This window comes from Moschus berezovskii, chromosome 7 (assembly GCF_049115385.1).
Source record: "Moschus berezovskii isolate FMDL1 chromosome 7, NW_MosBer_1.0, whole genome shotgun sequence".
NCBI classification, from domain to species: Eukaryota; Metazoa; Chordata; class Mammalia; order Artiodactyla; family Moschidae; genus Moschus; species Moschus berezovskii.
Window position 1 is genome coordinate 29419384 of NC_142466.1, and position 15179 is coordinate 29434562.

General features: G+C 43.5%; 2 protein-coding genes across 2 annotated transcripts; both read left to right on the forward strand.

Moving 5' to 3' along the window:
* Positions 1–880: 880 nt before the first annotated feature.
* Positions 881–1561, forward strand: LOC129557273 (interferon omega-1-like). The gene has a single exon (XM_088837674.1). It carries the CDS (start codon positions 881–883, stop codon positions 1559–1561), a length of 681 nt encoding a protein of 226 aa, XP_088693800.1.
* Positions 1562–14191: 12630 nt separating this feature from the next.
* On the forward strand, positions 14192–14880 carry LOC129557274 (interferon alpha-1-like). The gene has a single exon (XM_055427852.2). The coding sequence runs from the start codon at positions 14311–14313 to the stop codon at positions 14878–14880; it is 570 nt and encodes a 189-aa protein (XP_055283827.2). The 5' UTR covers positions 14192–14310.
* Positions 14881–15179: the final 299 nt, after the last annotated feature.

Here is a 15179-nt window from a genome sequence, read left to right on the forward strand (position 1 = left end):
CTCTTGTGAGTTGGTGGGTGTGACTTCTTCCTTTGCTCCTGAAACTGATCCTACATGGATTAAAAGAAAGAAAAATGATGTAGTTGATCTTGAAAAGCAAAGAGCAGTCAACTGACCCAGGACTTGGCCTTCGCTGAACTTCTGTGAGAAGCAGCCATGTCCCAGCCTCTCTGTTTGTCATACTGACCTCATCCTTCCCCTCTGCCACAGCCTTGTCCCCAGCTTTGCTGCACTAAAGTTTGCTAACTCAGAATACGTCATTGTGTCAGAATACTTCCTTTCTATAATATTCATGACATTGAGACTTACACTTGTTTTCTTTCTGCCCACAAAAAGCAATCTCAAATTTTACTTTCTAGGAAAAGCTGCAAAGGGAAACAGGAAATTTAAAGTCTTAAAGGTGACAGAGATACAGCCCCTCTGCCTGTCTTTACTTCCCTTTATTGTGCTTATCTCATCATGAATTAGAACTAGAGCAGGAGCAGCAGGACAAATCTAGTCCAATAAGTCACTATATGAAAATGCATATATAAAGTTTAAACAAAAAATTACACTCAAGTAAAAGAAAGAAGGCTGTTTCTCCTCATCTAGTAGCCTGATCCTCAGGCATTCTCAGAGACAGAGATAGACGGACAGAGATGCCCAGTGAAATTTACAAACCCACATCAATTCTGACGTAAGACAAAGATCTTTCTCATTTGATTGATAAATATCCATTTGGATGGGTACATTTGAAGCTATTGGGAAATAGATAAAATTAATAGTTTAGACTGATGACAATTTCTTTGACCATATTCAGAATACATAAATGAAAATCAAAAAAGGAAGTAAAAGTGTAGAGAAATGACCAGAAAATGAAAACTACCGTGTTCCCTATTTAATGGCTTGCTTAGAAAGCATGGCATCAGAGAACCTACCTCAAGTTTCCACCAGACGCCGTCTCAGCCAGGCCAGCAACAGCCGCATCTTCCCCATGGCCTTCGTGTTCTCTCTACTGATGGCCCTGGTGCTGGTCAGCTACGGCCCAGGAGGATCCCTGGGCTGTGACCTGTCTCAGAACCACGTGCTGGTTGGCAAGAAGAACCTCAGGCTCCTGGGACAAATGAGGAGACTCTCCCCTCGCTTCTGTCTGCAGGACAGAAAAGACTTCTCTTTCCCCCAGGAGATGGTGGAGGGCGGCCAGCTCCAGGAGGCCCAGGCCTTCTCTGTGCTCCACGAGATGCTCCAGCAGAGCCTCAGCCTCTTCCACACAGAGCGCTCCTCTGCTGCCTGGGACGCCACCCTCCTGGCGCAGCTCCGCACTGGACTCCATCAGCAGCTGGACGACCTGGACGCCTGCCTGGGGCAGGTGACAGGAGAGGAAGACTTTGCCCTGGGAAGGACGGACCCCACACTGGCCGTGAAGAGGTACTTCCAGGGCATCCATGTCTACCTGAAAGAGAAGGGATACAGTGACTGCACCTGGGAAATCGTCAGAGTGGAAATCATGAGAACCTTGTCTTCATCAGCCAGCTTGCAAGAAAGGTTAAGAATGATGGATGGAAACCTGAACTCACCTTGAGATGACTCTCACTGACTAAGATGCCACATCATCTTTGTACACTCACCTGTGGTCATTTCAGAAGACTCTGATTTCTGCCTTAGCAACAAAATTTATTGAATTATTCAGCCAATACTTTGTCAGTAGTAAATGAATATATATAAATTTTTTTGGCTACCAGTGCATCAGTCCCGAAGTGAAGACTGCCCTGATGTTATTGTTTGTTTGCTTATTTATTTTGTTATATTTATTCTTTTATCTCCTCATATTTATTTTTTAATATAAAATATTTTGATTACATTGTATTAAAATTTATCAAATATATTCAAATTTTAATTCATTAAATTTGTAATTTGTTTTATTTATTAAATATTGTCAAGGTGAACTTCTTGAGTTTTTTATTGTTTTTTGTTTAGTTGCTAAGTAAAATGTGACTCTTTTGTGACCCCATAGACTATAGCCCACCAGGCTCCTCTGTCCATAGGATTCTCCAGGCAAGATTACTGGAGTATGTTGCAATTTCCTTCTCCAGGGGATCTTCTCCAATCAAGGATGGAATCTAGAAACTGCATTTTAAGCAGATTCTTTACTGTCTGAGCCACTAGGGAAGACCCTGGGTTGAAAGAAATGAGAGAAAAAGGGATTTTGTAAACTGAAATTAATTATTTATGATTGTTACTGGGTCATAGGTTAGTCAAATATGACATTTGTGCAATGAAGTGAGATAAACTAGGAAACAATTTTCAAAACATTACTGATGATTTTGCTTCCACTGAAGCCAAGAACGTAAACTAAAGTTTTGTTTGGTCATAAAGAAAATATCTTAACTTGATATTTAAGACTTACACATTTTAAGTTATTTATAATTACTTATAAATGATAAGAATCTGCCTGCAATGTAGGAGACCCTGGTTAGATTACTGGATCAGGAAGATCCCTTGGAGAAGGGATAGGCTACCCACTCCAGTATTCTTGGGCTTCCCTAATGGCTCATCTGGTAAAGAATCTGCCTGCAATGTAAGAGACCTGGGTTCAATCCCTGGGTTGGGAAGATCCCCTGGATAAGTGAATGCCTACCCACTCTAGTGTTGCCTGGGAAATTCCATGAACTGTGTAAGCCATGGGGTCACAAAGAGTCAAACATAACGACTTTCACTATAAATTCTGAAATATTTTTTAACCAATTAACATTGCAAGAGAAATTAACCGTTTATATTAATATTAAATGAAATACTTTTCCCTTTAAGTCTCAGTGTTGTCCCCAAAATCTCTCACTGGAGGGTCCCAATATCTAGTAGATTCCTGTCCAGACTTCAGGTGCCTTTCCCTTTTCCCTGAATCCCTGAAATAATCAGTCTTTCTACCCAGAAACAATCCTGAATTTGAAAACACTTCACAACATGCTCTGATTTCCAGCCATCAACCGCAGCACAAATGGGCACCGGTGTAAACCGCTCTGGCCAAAATCTCCATCTAGGAAGGGGAGGGTGGACATGGGGGCAGATGCAGAAATCTAAGAATCTGAGCGAAGTAACATTAAAGCTCCCCTAGGCAGTGGGACCGAAAAGGAAGTTTCCTCTCTGCTCCCGCGGCCCCTCGGGCTCCCTGGGCTCTGGCGGTGCCTCGCCGGGGTCAAGGCTCTAGTCGACGGGGACTCCTCGGTTCTCCCCTGGATCATGCGCGGGAGTTTGAGGCTCTGGACCTGGAGGCGCGTCCGGTCCATTACTGAGCGTTAAGGTGCACATCCCGGCCGCTGGGGCGCAGCAAAGGGAGCTGGAGGACTTAGCTTAGTGCAGGACCTGAGCTGTTTCACTGAGACCCAGGTGAAGTGCTGAATTTCTGAAACTCTGGTCTCCCTGCTGATGGCAACGGGGACACTCTGCTCCATCCCTAACATTCACATATGTCGTCTTTTGTTCTTCCAGTCATTTCCCATATTCATGTAATTTGGTAGCATTAAGTATTTTTAGAGCTTCTCCATCTTTGGCTGTGAAAAATATAATCAATCTGATTTCGGTGTTGACCATCTGGTGATGTCCATGTGTAGAGTCTTCTATTGTGTTGCTGAAAAGGGGTGTTTGCTATGACCAGTGCGTTCTCTTGGCAAAACGCTATTAGCCTTTGCCCTGCTTCATTCTGTGCTCCAAGGCCAAATTTGCCTGTTACTCCAGGTGTTTCTTGACTTCCTACTTTTGCATTCCAGTCCCTTATAATGAAAAGGACATCTTTTTTGGGTGTTAGTTCTAAAAGGTCTTGTAGGTCTTCATAGAACCGTTCAACTTCAGCTTCTTCAGCATTACTGGTTGGGACATAGGTTTGGATTACTGTAATATTGAATGGTTTGCCTCGGAAAAGAACAGAGATCATTCTGTCGCTTTTGAGATTGCATCCAAGTACTGCATTTCGGACCCTTTTGTTGACCATGATGGCTACTCCATTTCTTCTAAGGGATTCCTGCCCACAGTAGTAGATATAATGGTCATCTCAGTTAAATTCACCCATTCCAGTCCATTTTAGTTAACTTATTTCTAGAATGTCGACGTTCACTCTTGTCATCTCCTGTTTGACACTTCCAATTTGCCTTGATTCATGGACCTAACATTCCAGGTTCCTATGCAATATTGTTCTTTACAGCATCGGACCTTGCTTCTAGCATCAGTCACATCCACAACTGGGTATTGTATTTGCTTTGGCTCCATCCCTTCATTCTTTCTGGAGGTATTTCTCCACTGATCTCCAGTAGCATTCAGTTCAGTTCAGTTCAGTTCAGTCGCTCAGTCGTGTCCGACTCTCCGCGACCCCATGAATCACAGCACGCCAGGCCTTCCTGTCCATCACCAACTCCCGGAGTACACTCAAACTCATGTCCACAGAGTCGGTGATGCCATCCAGCCATCTCATTCTCTGTCGTCCCCTTCTCCTCCCGCCCCCAACCTTTCCCAGCATCAGAGTCTTTTCCAGTGAGTCAACTTGTCGCATGAGGTGGCCAAAGTATTGCAGTTTCAGCTTTAGCATCAGTCCCTCCAATGAACATCCAGGATTGATCTCCTCTAGAATGGACTGGTTGGATCTTCTTGCAGTATTAGGGACTCTCAAGAGTCTTCTCCAACACCACAGTTCAAAAGCATCGATTCTTCGGCGATCAGCTTTCTTCACAGTCCAACTCTCACATCCATACATGACCACGTGAAAAACCATAGCCTTGACTAGACGGACCTTGGTTGACAAAGTAATGTCTCTGTTTTTTAATATACTATCAAGGTTGGTCATAACTTTCCTTCCAAGGAGCAGGCGTCTTTTAATTTCATGGCTGCAATCAGCATCTGCAGTGATTTTGGAACCCAAAAAAAATAAAGTCTGACACTATTTCCACTGTTTTTCCATCTATTTCCCATGAAGTGATGGGACCAGATGCCATGATCTTTGTTTTCTGAATGTTGAGCATCAACCGACCTGGGGAGTTCCTCATTCAGTATCCTATTATTTTGTCTTTTCATACTGTTCATGAGGTTCTCAAGGCAAGTATACTGAAGTGGTTTGCCATTCCCTTCTCCAGTGGACCACATTCTGTCAGACCTCTCCACCATGACCCGTCCGTCTTGGGTGCCCCCACACGGCATGGCTTAGTTCCATTGAGTTAGACAGGGCTGTGGTCCATGTGATCAGATCGACTAGTTTTCTGTGATTGTGATTTCAGTGTGTCTGCCCTCTGACGCCCTCTCGCAATACCTACCGTCTTATTTGGGTTTCTCTTACCTTGGTCGTGCGGTATCTCTTCACGGCTGCTGCAGTAAGGCGCAGCCACTGCACCTTACCTTGGACGAGGGGTATCTCCTCACCGTCACCCCTCCTGACTTTGAACGTGGAGTAGCTCCTCTCAGACTTGCTGCGCCCATGCAGCGCCACCACTTGGACGTGGGATTGCTCCTCTCGGCCACCGCCCCTGACCTCAGTCATGGAGTAGCTCCTCTCGGCCAATGGAGAAGCTCTATACAGTTAGCAAAAACAAGACCGGGAGCTGACTGTGGCTCACATCATGAACTCCTTATTGCCAAATTCAGACTTAAATTGAAAAAGTAGGGAAAAACACTAGACCATTCAGATATGACCTAAATCAAATCCCTTATGATTACACAGTGGAAGTGAGAAATAGACTTAAGGGACTAGATCTGATAGATAGAGTGCCTGAAAACAATGGACGGAGGTTCGCGACACTGTACAGGAGACAGGGACCAAGATCATCCCCATGGAAAAGAAATGCAAAAAAGTGAAATGGCTGTCTGAGGAGGGCTTACAAATAGCTGTGAAAAGAAGAGAAGTGAAAAACAAAGGAGAAAAGGAAAGATATAAGCATCTGAATGCAGAGTTCCAAAGAATAGCAAGAAGAGATAAAAAGGCCTTCCTCAGTGACCAATGCAAAAAAATAGAAGAAAACAACAGAATAGGAAAAACAAGAGATCTCTTCAAGAAAATTAGAGTTACCAAGGGAATATTTCATGCAAAGATGGGCTCAATAAAGGACAGAAATGGTATGGACCTAATAGAAGCAGAAGATATTAAGAAGAAGTGACAAGAATACACAGAAGAACCGTACAAAAAAGATCTTCACAACCAAGATAATCACGATGGTGTGATCAATCACCTAGAGCCAGATATCCTGGAATGTGAAGTCAAGTGGGCCTTAGAAAGATCACTACGAATAAAGCTAGTGGAGGTGATGGAATTCCAATTGAGCTATTTCAGATCCTGAAAGATGATGTTGTGAAAGTGCTGCACTCAATATGCCAGCAAATTGGGAAAGCTCAGCAGTGGCCACAGGACTGGAAAAGGTCAGTCTTCCTTCCAATACCAAAGAAAGGCAATGCCAAAGAATGCTCAAACTACCAAACAGTTGCACTCATCTCACACACTAGTAAAGTCATGCTCAAAATTCTCCAAGCCAGGCTTCAGCAATATGTGAACCATGAACTCCCAGATGTTCAAGCAGGTTTTAGAAAAGGCAGAGGCACCAGAGAACAAATTGCCAACATCCGCTGGATCATGGAAAAAGAAAGAGAGTTCCAGAAAAACATCTATTTCTGCTTCATTGACTATGCCAAGCCTTTGACTGTGTGGATCACAGTAAACTGTGGAACATTTTGAAAGAGATGGGAATACCAGACCACCTGACCTGCCTCTCGAGAAACCTGTATGCAGGTCAGGAAGCAACAGTTAGAACTGGACATGGAACAACAGACTGGTTCCATATAGGAAAAGGAGTACGTCAAGGCTGTATATGGTCACCCTGCTTATTTAACTTATATGCAGAGTACATCATGAGGAACGCTGGGCTGGAAGAAGCATAAGCTGGAATCAAGATTGCCAGGAGAAATATCAATAACCTCAGATATGCAGATGACACCACCCTTATGGCAGAAAGTGAAGAGGAACTCAAAAGCCTCTTAATGAAATTGAAAGAGGAGGGTGAAAAAGTTGGCTCAACATTCAGAAAACTAAGATCATGGCATCTGGTCCCATCACTTCATGGGAAATAGATAGGGAAACAGTGGAAACAGTGTCAGACTTTATTTTTTGGGGCTCCAAAATACTGCGGAAGCTGATTGCAGCCATGAAATTAAAAGGTGCTTACTCCTTGGAAGGAAAGTTATGACCAACCTAGACAGCATATTAAAAAGCAGAGACATTACTTTTCCATTAAAGGTCCGTATAGTCAAGGCTATTGTTTTTCCAGTGGTCATGTATGAATGTGAGAGTTGGACTGTGAAGAAAGCTGAGTGCCGAAGTATTGATGCTTTTGACCTGTGGTGTTAGAGAAGACTCTTGAGAGTCCCTTGGACTGCAAGGAGATCCAACCAGTCCATCTTAAAGGAGATCAGTCCCGGGTTTTCATTGGAAGGAGTGATGCTAAAGCTGAAGCTGCAATACACTGGCCACCTCATTCGAAGAGTTGACTCACTGGGAAAGACTCTGATGCTTGGAGCGATTAGGGGCAAAAAGGGGACAACTGAGGATGAGATGGCTGGATGGCATCACCGACTCGATGGACATGAGTTTGAGTGAACTCCAGGAGTTGGTAATGGACAGGGAGGCCTGGTGTGCTGTAATTCATGGGGTCACAAAAGTCGGACATGACTGAGCGACTGAACTGACTGACTGACTGACTGAAGTATTTTTAACCTAAATCCACAAGAGCCCCGTCAGCTTGGTGTTTTCTACAGTTCTCATTGTTTTATTGCTAAGTCTTATTCGACTCTTTGTGACCCCATGGACAGTAGCCTGCCAGGCTTCTCTGTATGGGTTTTCCTCGACTATTCTGGAAGTGCGTTGCCATTTCCTCCTCCAGAGGACCTTCCCAATTCAGGGATCTAACACCGCTCTCCTGCATGGACACGTGGATTCTTTAATCCACTGAAAGATTCTTCCCACAAGGAAAGCCTATTTCCTACAGAGACTCACTGAAATGTTTGTAATCCAATCTCTGGCAATGGCTATAATTCTCAAGGGTCTTATCTATCATGCATCTCAAGTTAATGGTGATGGTTAATTGAGCAATCTATAAGAATGATCTTGGACAGTTAAATATGATTGTTTTATAATTATTAGAATCATTAATTTTGTCAATCACATTTAGACTCTCAGAAAGAATTCAGTTCAGTTCAGTCGCTCAGTCGTGTCCGACTCTCCGCGACCCCATGAATCACAGCACGCCAGGCCTCCCTGTCCATCACCAACTCCAGGAGTTCACTCAAACTCATGTCCACAGAGTCGGTGTTGCCATCCAGCCATCTCATTCTCTGTCGTCCCCTTCTCCTCCCACCCCAACCTTTCCCAGCATCAGAGTCTTTTCCAGTGAGTCAACTCGTCGCATGAGGTGGCCAAAGTATTGCAGTTTCAGCATTAGCATCACTCCTTCCAATGAACACCCAGGATTGATCTCCTTTAGAATGGACTGGTTGGATCTCCTTGCAGTCCAAGGGACTCTCAAGAGTCTTCTCCAACACCACAGCTCAAAAGCATCAACTCTTCGGCGATCAGCTTTCTTCACAGTCCAACTCTCACATCCATACATGACCACGGAAAAACCATATCCTTGACTAGACATACCTTTGCTGGCAAAGTAATGTCTCTGCTTTTTAATATACTATCTAGGTTGGTCATAACTTTCCTTCCAAGGAGTAAGCGTCTTTTAATTTCATGGCTGCAATCAGTATCCGCAGTGATTTTGGAGCCCCAAAAAATAAAGTCTGACACTGTTTCCACTGTTTTTCCATCTATTTCCCATGAAGTGATGGGAACAGATGCCATGATCTTTGTTTTCTGAATGTTGAGCTTCAAGCCAACCTTTTCACTCTCTTCTTTCACTTTGATCAAGAGGCTTTTGAGTTCCTCTTCACTTTCTGCCATATGGGTAGTGTCATCTGCATATCTGAGGTTATTGATATTTCTCCTGGCAATCTTGATTCCAGCTTGTGCTTCTTCCAGCACAGCGTTCCTCATGATGTACTCTGCATATAAGTTAAATAAGCAGGGTGACAATGTACAGCCTTGACGTACTCCTTTTCCTATTTGGAACCAGTCTGTTGTTCCATGTCCAGTTCTGACTGTTGCTTCCTGACCTGCATACAGGTTTCTCAAGAGGCAGGTCAGGTGGTCTGGTATTCCCATCTCTTTCAAAATGTTCCACAGTTTATTGTGATCCACACAGTCAAAGGCTTTGGCATAGTCAATGAAGCAGAAATAGATGTATTTCTGGAACTCTCTTTCTTTTTCCATGATCCAGTGGATGTTGGCCATTTGATCTCTGGTGCCTCTGCCTTTTCTAAAACCTGGTTGAACATCTAGGAGTTCGCGGTTCACATATTACTGAAGCCTGGCTTGGAGAATTTTGAGCATGACTTTACTAGCGTGTGAGATGAGTGCAATTGTGCAGTAGTTTGAGCATTCTTTGGCATTCCCTTTCTTTGGGATTGGAGTGAAGACTGAACTTTTCCAGTCCTGTGGCCATTGCTGAGTTTTCCCAATTTGCTGGCATATTGAGTGCAGCACTTTCACAGCATCATCTTTCAAGATTTGAAATAGCTTCACTGGAACTCCATCACCTCCACTAGCTTTGTTCATAGTGATGCTTTCTAAGGCCCACTTGACTTCACATTCCAAGATGTCTGGCTCTAGGTCAGTGATCACGTTATCGTGACTATCTTGGTTGTGAAGATCTTTTTTGTACAGTTTTTCTGTGTATTCTTGCCACCTCTTCTTAATATCTTCTGCTTCTGTTAGGTCCATACCATTTCTGTCCTTTATCGAGCCCATCTTTGCATGAAATGTTCCCTTGGAATCTCTAATTTTCTTGAAGAGATCTCTTGTTTTTCCTATTCTGTTGTTTTCCTCTATTTCTTTGCATTGATCACTGAGGAAGGCTTTCTTATCTCTCCTTGCTATTCTTTGGAACTGTGCATTCAGATGCTTATATCTTTCCTTTTCTCCTTTGCTTTTCACTTCTCTTCTTTTCACAGCTATTTGTAAGGCCTCCTCAGACAGCCATTTTGCTTTTTTGCATTTCTTTTCCATGGGAATGGTCTTGGTCCCTGTCTCCTGTACAATGTCACGAACCTCCGTCCAGATTTCATCAGACACTCTATCAGATCTAGTCCCTTAAATCTATTTCTCACTTCCACTGTATAATCATAAGGGGTTAGATTTAGGTCATATCTGAATGGTCTAGTGTTTTTCCCTACTTTCTTCAATTTAAGTCTGAATTTGGCAATAGGAGTTCATGATCTGAGCCACAGTCAGGTTCTGGTCTTGTTTTTGCTAACTGTATACAGCTTCTCCATCTTTGGTTGCAAAGAATATAATCAATCTGATTTCGGTGTTGACCATCTGGTGATGTCCATGTGTAGAGTCTTCTCTTGTGTTGTTGGAAGAGGGTGTTTCCTATGACCAGTGCGTTCTCTTGACAAAACTCTATTAGCCTTTGCCCTGCTTCATTCCGTGCTCCAAGGCCAAATTTGCCTGTTACTCCAGGTGTTTCTTGACTTCCTACTTTTGCATTCCAGTCCCCTATAATGAAAAGGACATCTTTTTTGGGTGTTAGTTCTAAAAGGTCTTGTAGGTCTTCATAGAACTGTTCAACTTCGGTTTCTTCAGCATTACTGGTTGGGGCATAGGCCTGGATTACTGTAATATTGAATGGTTTGCCTTGGAAACGAACATAAATCATTCTGTCTTTTTTAAGATTGCATCCAAGTACTGCATTTCGGACTCTTTTGTTGACCATGAAGGCTACTCCATTTCTTCTAAGGGATTCCTGCCCACAGTAGTAGATATAATGGTCATCTGAGTTAAATTCACCCATTCCAGTCCATTTTAATTCACTGATTTCTAGCATGTCTATGTTCACTCTTGCCATCTCCTGTTTGACCACTTTCAATTTGCCTTGATTCATGGACCTAACATTCCAGGTTCCTATGCAATATTGCTCTTTACAGCACCAGACCTTGCTTCTTCAACAGTCACATCCACAACTGGGTATTGGTTTTGCTTTTGCTCCATCCCTTTATTCCTTCTAGAGTTATTTCTCCACTGATCTCCAGTAGCATACTGGGCACCTACCGACCTGGGGAGTTCCTCTTTCAGTATCCTATCATTTTGCCCTTTGACACTGTTCATGGAGTTCTCAAGGCAAGTATACTGAAGTGGTTTGCCATTCCCTTCTCCAGTGGACCACATTCGGCTGTGGTCCATGTGATCAGATCGACTAGTTTCCTGTGATTATGATTTCAGTGTGTCTGCCCTCTGATGCCCCCTCGCAATACCTACCATCTTATTTGGGCTTCTCTTACCTTGGGCGTAAGATATCTCTTCATAGCTGCTCCAAGAAAGCACAGCCACTGCACCTACCAGTTGATAATTTCATTTTTCTTATTACATAAAATAATCAGGATACTTTGTAAATTGCTCAATTCATCTAGATATTTGGAGGTAGACAATAAACTAATGAAAATATAGAGTACTGTACCAGCAAGGTATGGAAAACAAAGGCACAACGTGTGTTAGTGAAATAGGAAAATAAGTGATGGTTCAATACATACAATTTGCACAGGTGTTTATGGTATGATAGGGAGGTGGAGTTTGGAATTTGACATAATAGGTTTCAAACCTGGATTTGTCATTTTCTTATTAGATTGTTTTATTCAAATAAAGTCTTAGCAGGTGACTCCTGGAAATGAGAATATGTAAACTCAGGTTCAACTATGGTGGAAGGATTAAGTGTCCCTTTTGAGGGCTAAGGAATTTGCAGTTGCTGTCAACATCATCTTTATAAAGACTGAAAGTCTGTGGAATTGGTTTGGCAAGTTCTTGATAATCATGTTCACAGTAGCATTGTAACATTTAATTAGTAATCAATTCAGGATGAATGAGCCATAATAAGGGATGACCGCATCAAGGAATGTGTTATCCTCAAATAAATATCGAGAATGAAATTTATTCTAATGAATCTGCAATAAACACAATACCTAGGTATCTTCTTGTTACCATGTTACAGGTTGAATGTGTGTGTGTTCCCAAAATTCATATATTGAAATCTACCCCCACCATGTGATCATATCAGGAGGTGGGCTATTAGAGAAATCATGAGGGTTACAGGAGGTTATGAGGGGGAATTCCTCATGCACAGGATTACTGTCTTCATGAGGCTCACGAGACACTTTGCTTCCTCTCTGCTCTCCACCATGTGAGAACATAGAGAGACGCTGGTAGTCTGCAACCCAGAAAAGGGTTCTCAGGCAAAACCCCACCCTGCTGGCACGCTGACCTCACACTTGCAGCCCCCAGGACTGTGACAAATAAACTATCACTGATGAGTCACCAGTCTCTGGAACCTTGTTAGAGCAGCCTGAACTAAGACACAGGGCATGGCAAATTTAGCTTCGGCAGTCCACTAGTTGAGGTTGTTTTCAAAGCATATATGACAGAGATGAAATTGTCATGTGTAATTATTCTCAATCCTCTTCTTCAGAAAGAAAACTGATAATCTGCACTCACAAGTAAAAACCATAGAGTCTGAATCAAAGAGAGAGGAATGATAGCCCATCTAAATGACATTAAGAGTACTGATGAAAGAAGGGAAACAGCAAGAAACCTGAGGCAACAGGGAAGAATGCTCTGCCTCTGGTTCTTCCCAAGGGATAATGGGAAAAATATACCTAAAATAATTTTTATTTTAATATATTTTGAAAAGCAATTGGATATTTTAAAAATCATTTAACCGTTTAGCCAATATTGTTCCCTATCCATGGCTTGATCCAAATATTTGCATGAAACATTCCTTTAATCAGTAACCCGTCAGAGAGGGGGCAGTGAAATTAACCAATTTGCTTAACTTCATGTTTTGGTGAAAGTCAGTAAATTTCAGTATCTTGAGAATTAAAATATTTCCCCTTAATTCCTGAGTTTTCCTGACAACTTGTTAAAGAAGAAATCTGTTGGTTCCATGTTCTAAATTATTTTTATTTTATTTCCTTATTATCCATGAATATTGGCCAGGAAATATATTTTTTAATTTAATCTCTATAGGGATAAATATTCTTAAGGCAAGAAATCACAGCTCCCCGGTCCTTGGCCCTGGTGGTGGCCGTGCTCTGATTCACCCCCAGGACATCCTGGACACCTTCCAGAGGTCCCATCACCACCACCAGCTTCCCCTGTCTCTGAACTATTGCTTGATGGTGCCAGAAGGGACCCGAATCTGTAAAATCGACTCCAACTCGCTGAGTCCCCACCTGAAGCCCCTCAGTAAATGGAATCCTTCCTGGAAAATAAAGCACAAAAGTCTAGGGAAAGCTCAGAAAATAGAAAGTTCGGAGCTCCCAACCAGAGAACACTGTCACTGGCAGGGCAACAAGGCCCCCTCTTCAGCTCTCAACACTGTGAAAACAAAGGTTTTCCCCCCAGTAGTAAATCAGTATCAAAAGACTCACTGAGGATGCTGTGCTCTGTCGGTCTGCAGAGCCCAGAACTGCAAACTCTCCAAAGTGGTTATCCCCAAAAAACCTGAGAAAAAGATCTTTTGTGCCCTCCTGCAGCTGCCTGGCGGAAAAGGCAATGGCAAGCCACTCCAGTACTATTGCCTGGAAAATCCCATGGATGGAGGAGCCTGGTAGGCTGCAGTCCGTGGGGTTGCTAAGGGACGGACACGACTGAGCGACTTCACTTTCACTTTTCACTTTCACACATTGGAGAAGGAAATGGCAACCCACTCCAGTGTTCTTGCCTGGAGAATCCCAGGGACGGGGAAGCCTGGTGGGCTTCCGTCTATAGGGTCGCACAGAGTCGGACACGACTGAAGTGACTTAGCAGCAGCAGCAGCAGTAGCAACCCTAGGGTGAATACAACAAGTAAGCTTCACACTTTCTCTTTCTATGCATAAAGATATGCAAGTAGTACAAAGACGGATCCACAGCATAACTGTGTTGTCAAAATTTCATGGTGGGGGTAATTAGGGGAAAAAAAATCTCAGAAGACTCTTTCAATAGGGGAAGGCGGGACAATAAGGAAAGACAATGTTTGCGAAATGCTGTCCTAACCCACTGGAGAGTGCAAATTGAAAAGCAAAAACAAAAGTAGAAAGTAAGAGGGAACTTTGAGAAAATGGAAACCATGGGCTCCTATTTAAGACACAGGCCTGAAGGAAGGTCTTCAGAGAACCTAGAGAGCAGGTTCACAGAGTCACCCACCTCACCAGGCCAGAAGCACGTGAAAGGTCCCCGATGGCCCCAGGATGGTCCTTACTCCTGGCCCTGCTGCTGCTCAGCTGCAACGCCATCTGCTCTCTGGGCTGCCACCTGCCTCACACCCACAGCCTGGCCAACAGGAGGATCCTGATGCTCCTGAGACAACTGAGGAGGGTCTCCCCTTCCTCCTGCCTGCAGGACAGAAATGACTTTGCATTCCCCCAGGAGGCGCTGGGTGGTAGCCAGCTGCAGAAAGCTCAAGCCATCTCTGTGCTCCACGAGGTGACCCAGCACACCTTCCAGCTCTTCAGCACAGAGGGCTCGGCCGCCGCATGGGACGAGAGCCTCCTGGACAAGCTCCGCACTGCCCTGGATCAGCAGCTCACTGACCTGCAAGCCTGTCTGAGGCAGGAGGAGGGGCTGCAAGGGGCTCCCCTGCTCAAGGGGGACTCCAGCCTGGCTGTGAGGAAATACTTCCACAGAATCACTCTCTATCTGCAAGAGAAGGGACACAGCGCTTGTGCCTGGGAGGTTGTCAGAGCAGAAGTCATGAGAGCCTTCTCTTCCTCAACAGACCTGCAGGAGAGATTCAGGAGAAAAGACTGACACACACCTGGTTCAACACGGAAATGATTCTCACGGACTAACAGACCACACTTCCTCCTGCGCTGCCATGTGGAAGAGTCATTTCTGCTGTCATCGCGCCCTGAATTGAATCACTTTGTCAAATGATTTCAGGTATATTAAGTGACATCATGTTCTACTCTTCAGACACTGCTCTGTCACAGATACTCAAGCTGATCCATCTACTTATATATCTACTTGGACTTTTATTTATCTAATTTAATATTTATTTGTCTATATATAAAGAATTAAATTATTTTGTTCATATAATTATATATGTA

Excerpts from the sequence above, each read along its gene's own strand:
- LOC129557273 (XM_088837674.1), top strand. The coding sequence starts at position 881 with ATGGCTTGCTTAGAAAGCATGGCATCAGAGAACCTACCTCAAGTTTCC.
- LOC129557274 (XM_055427852.2), top strand. The coding sequence starts at position 14,311 with ATGGCCCCAGGATGGTCCTTACTCCTGGCCCTGCTGCTGCTCAGCTGC.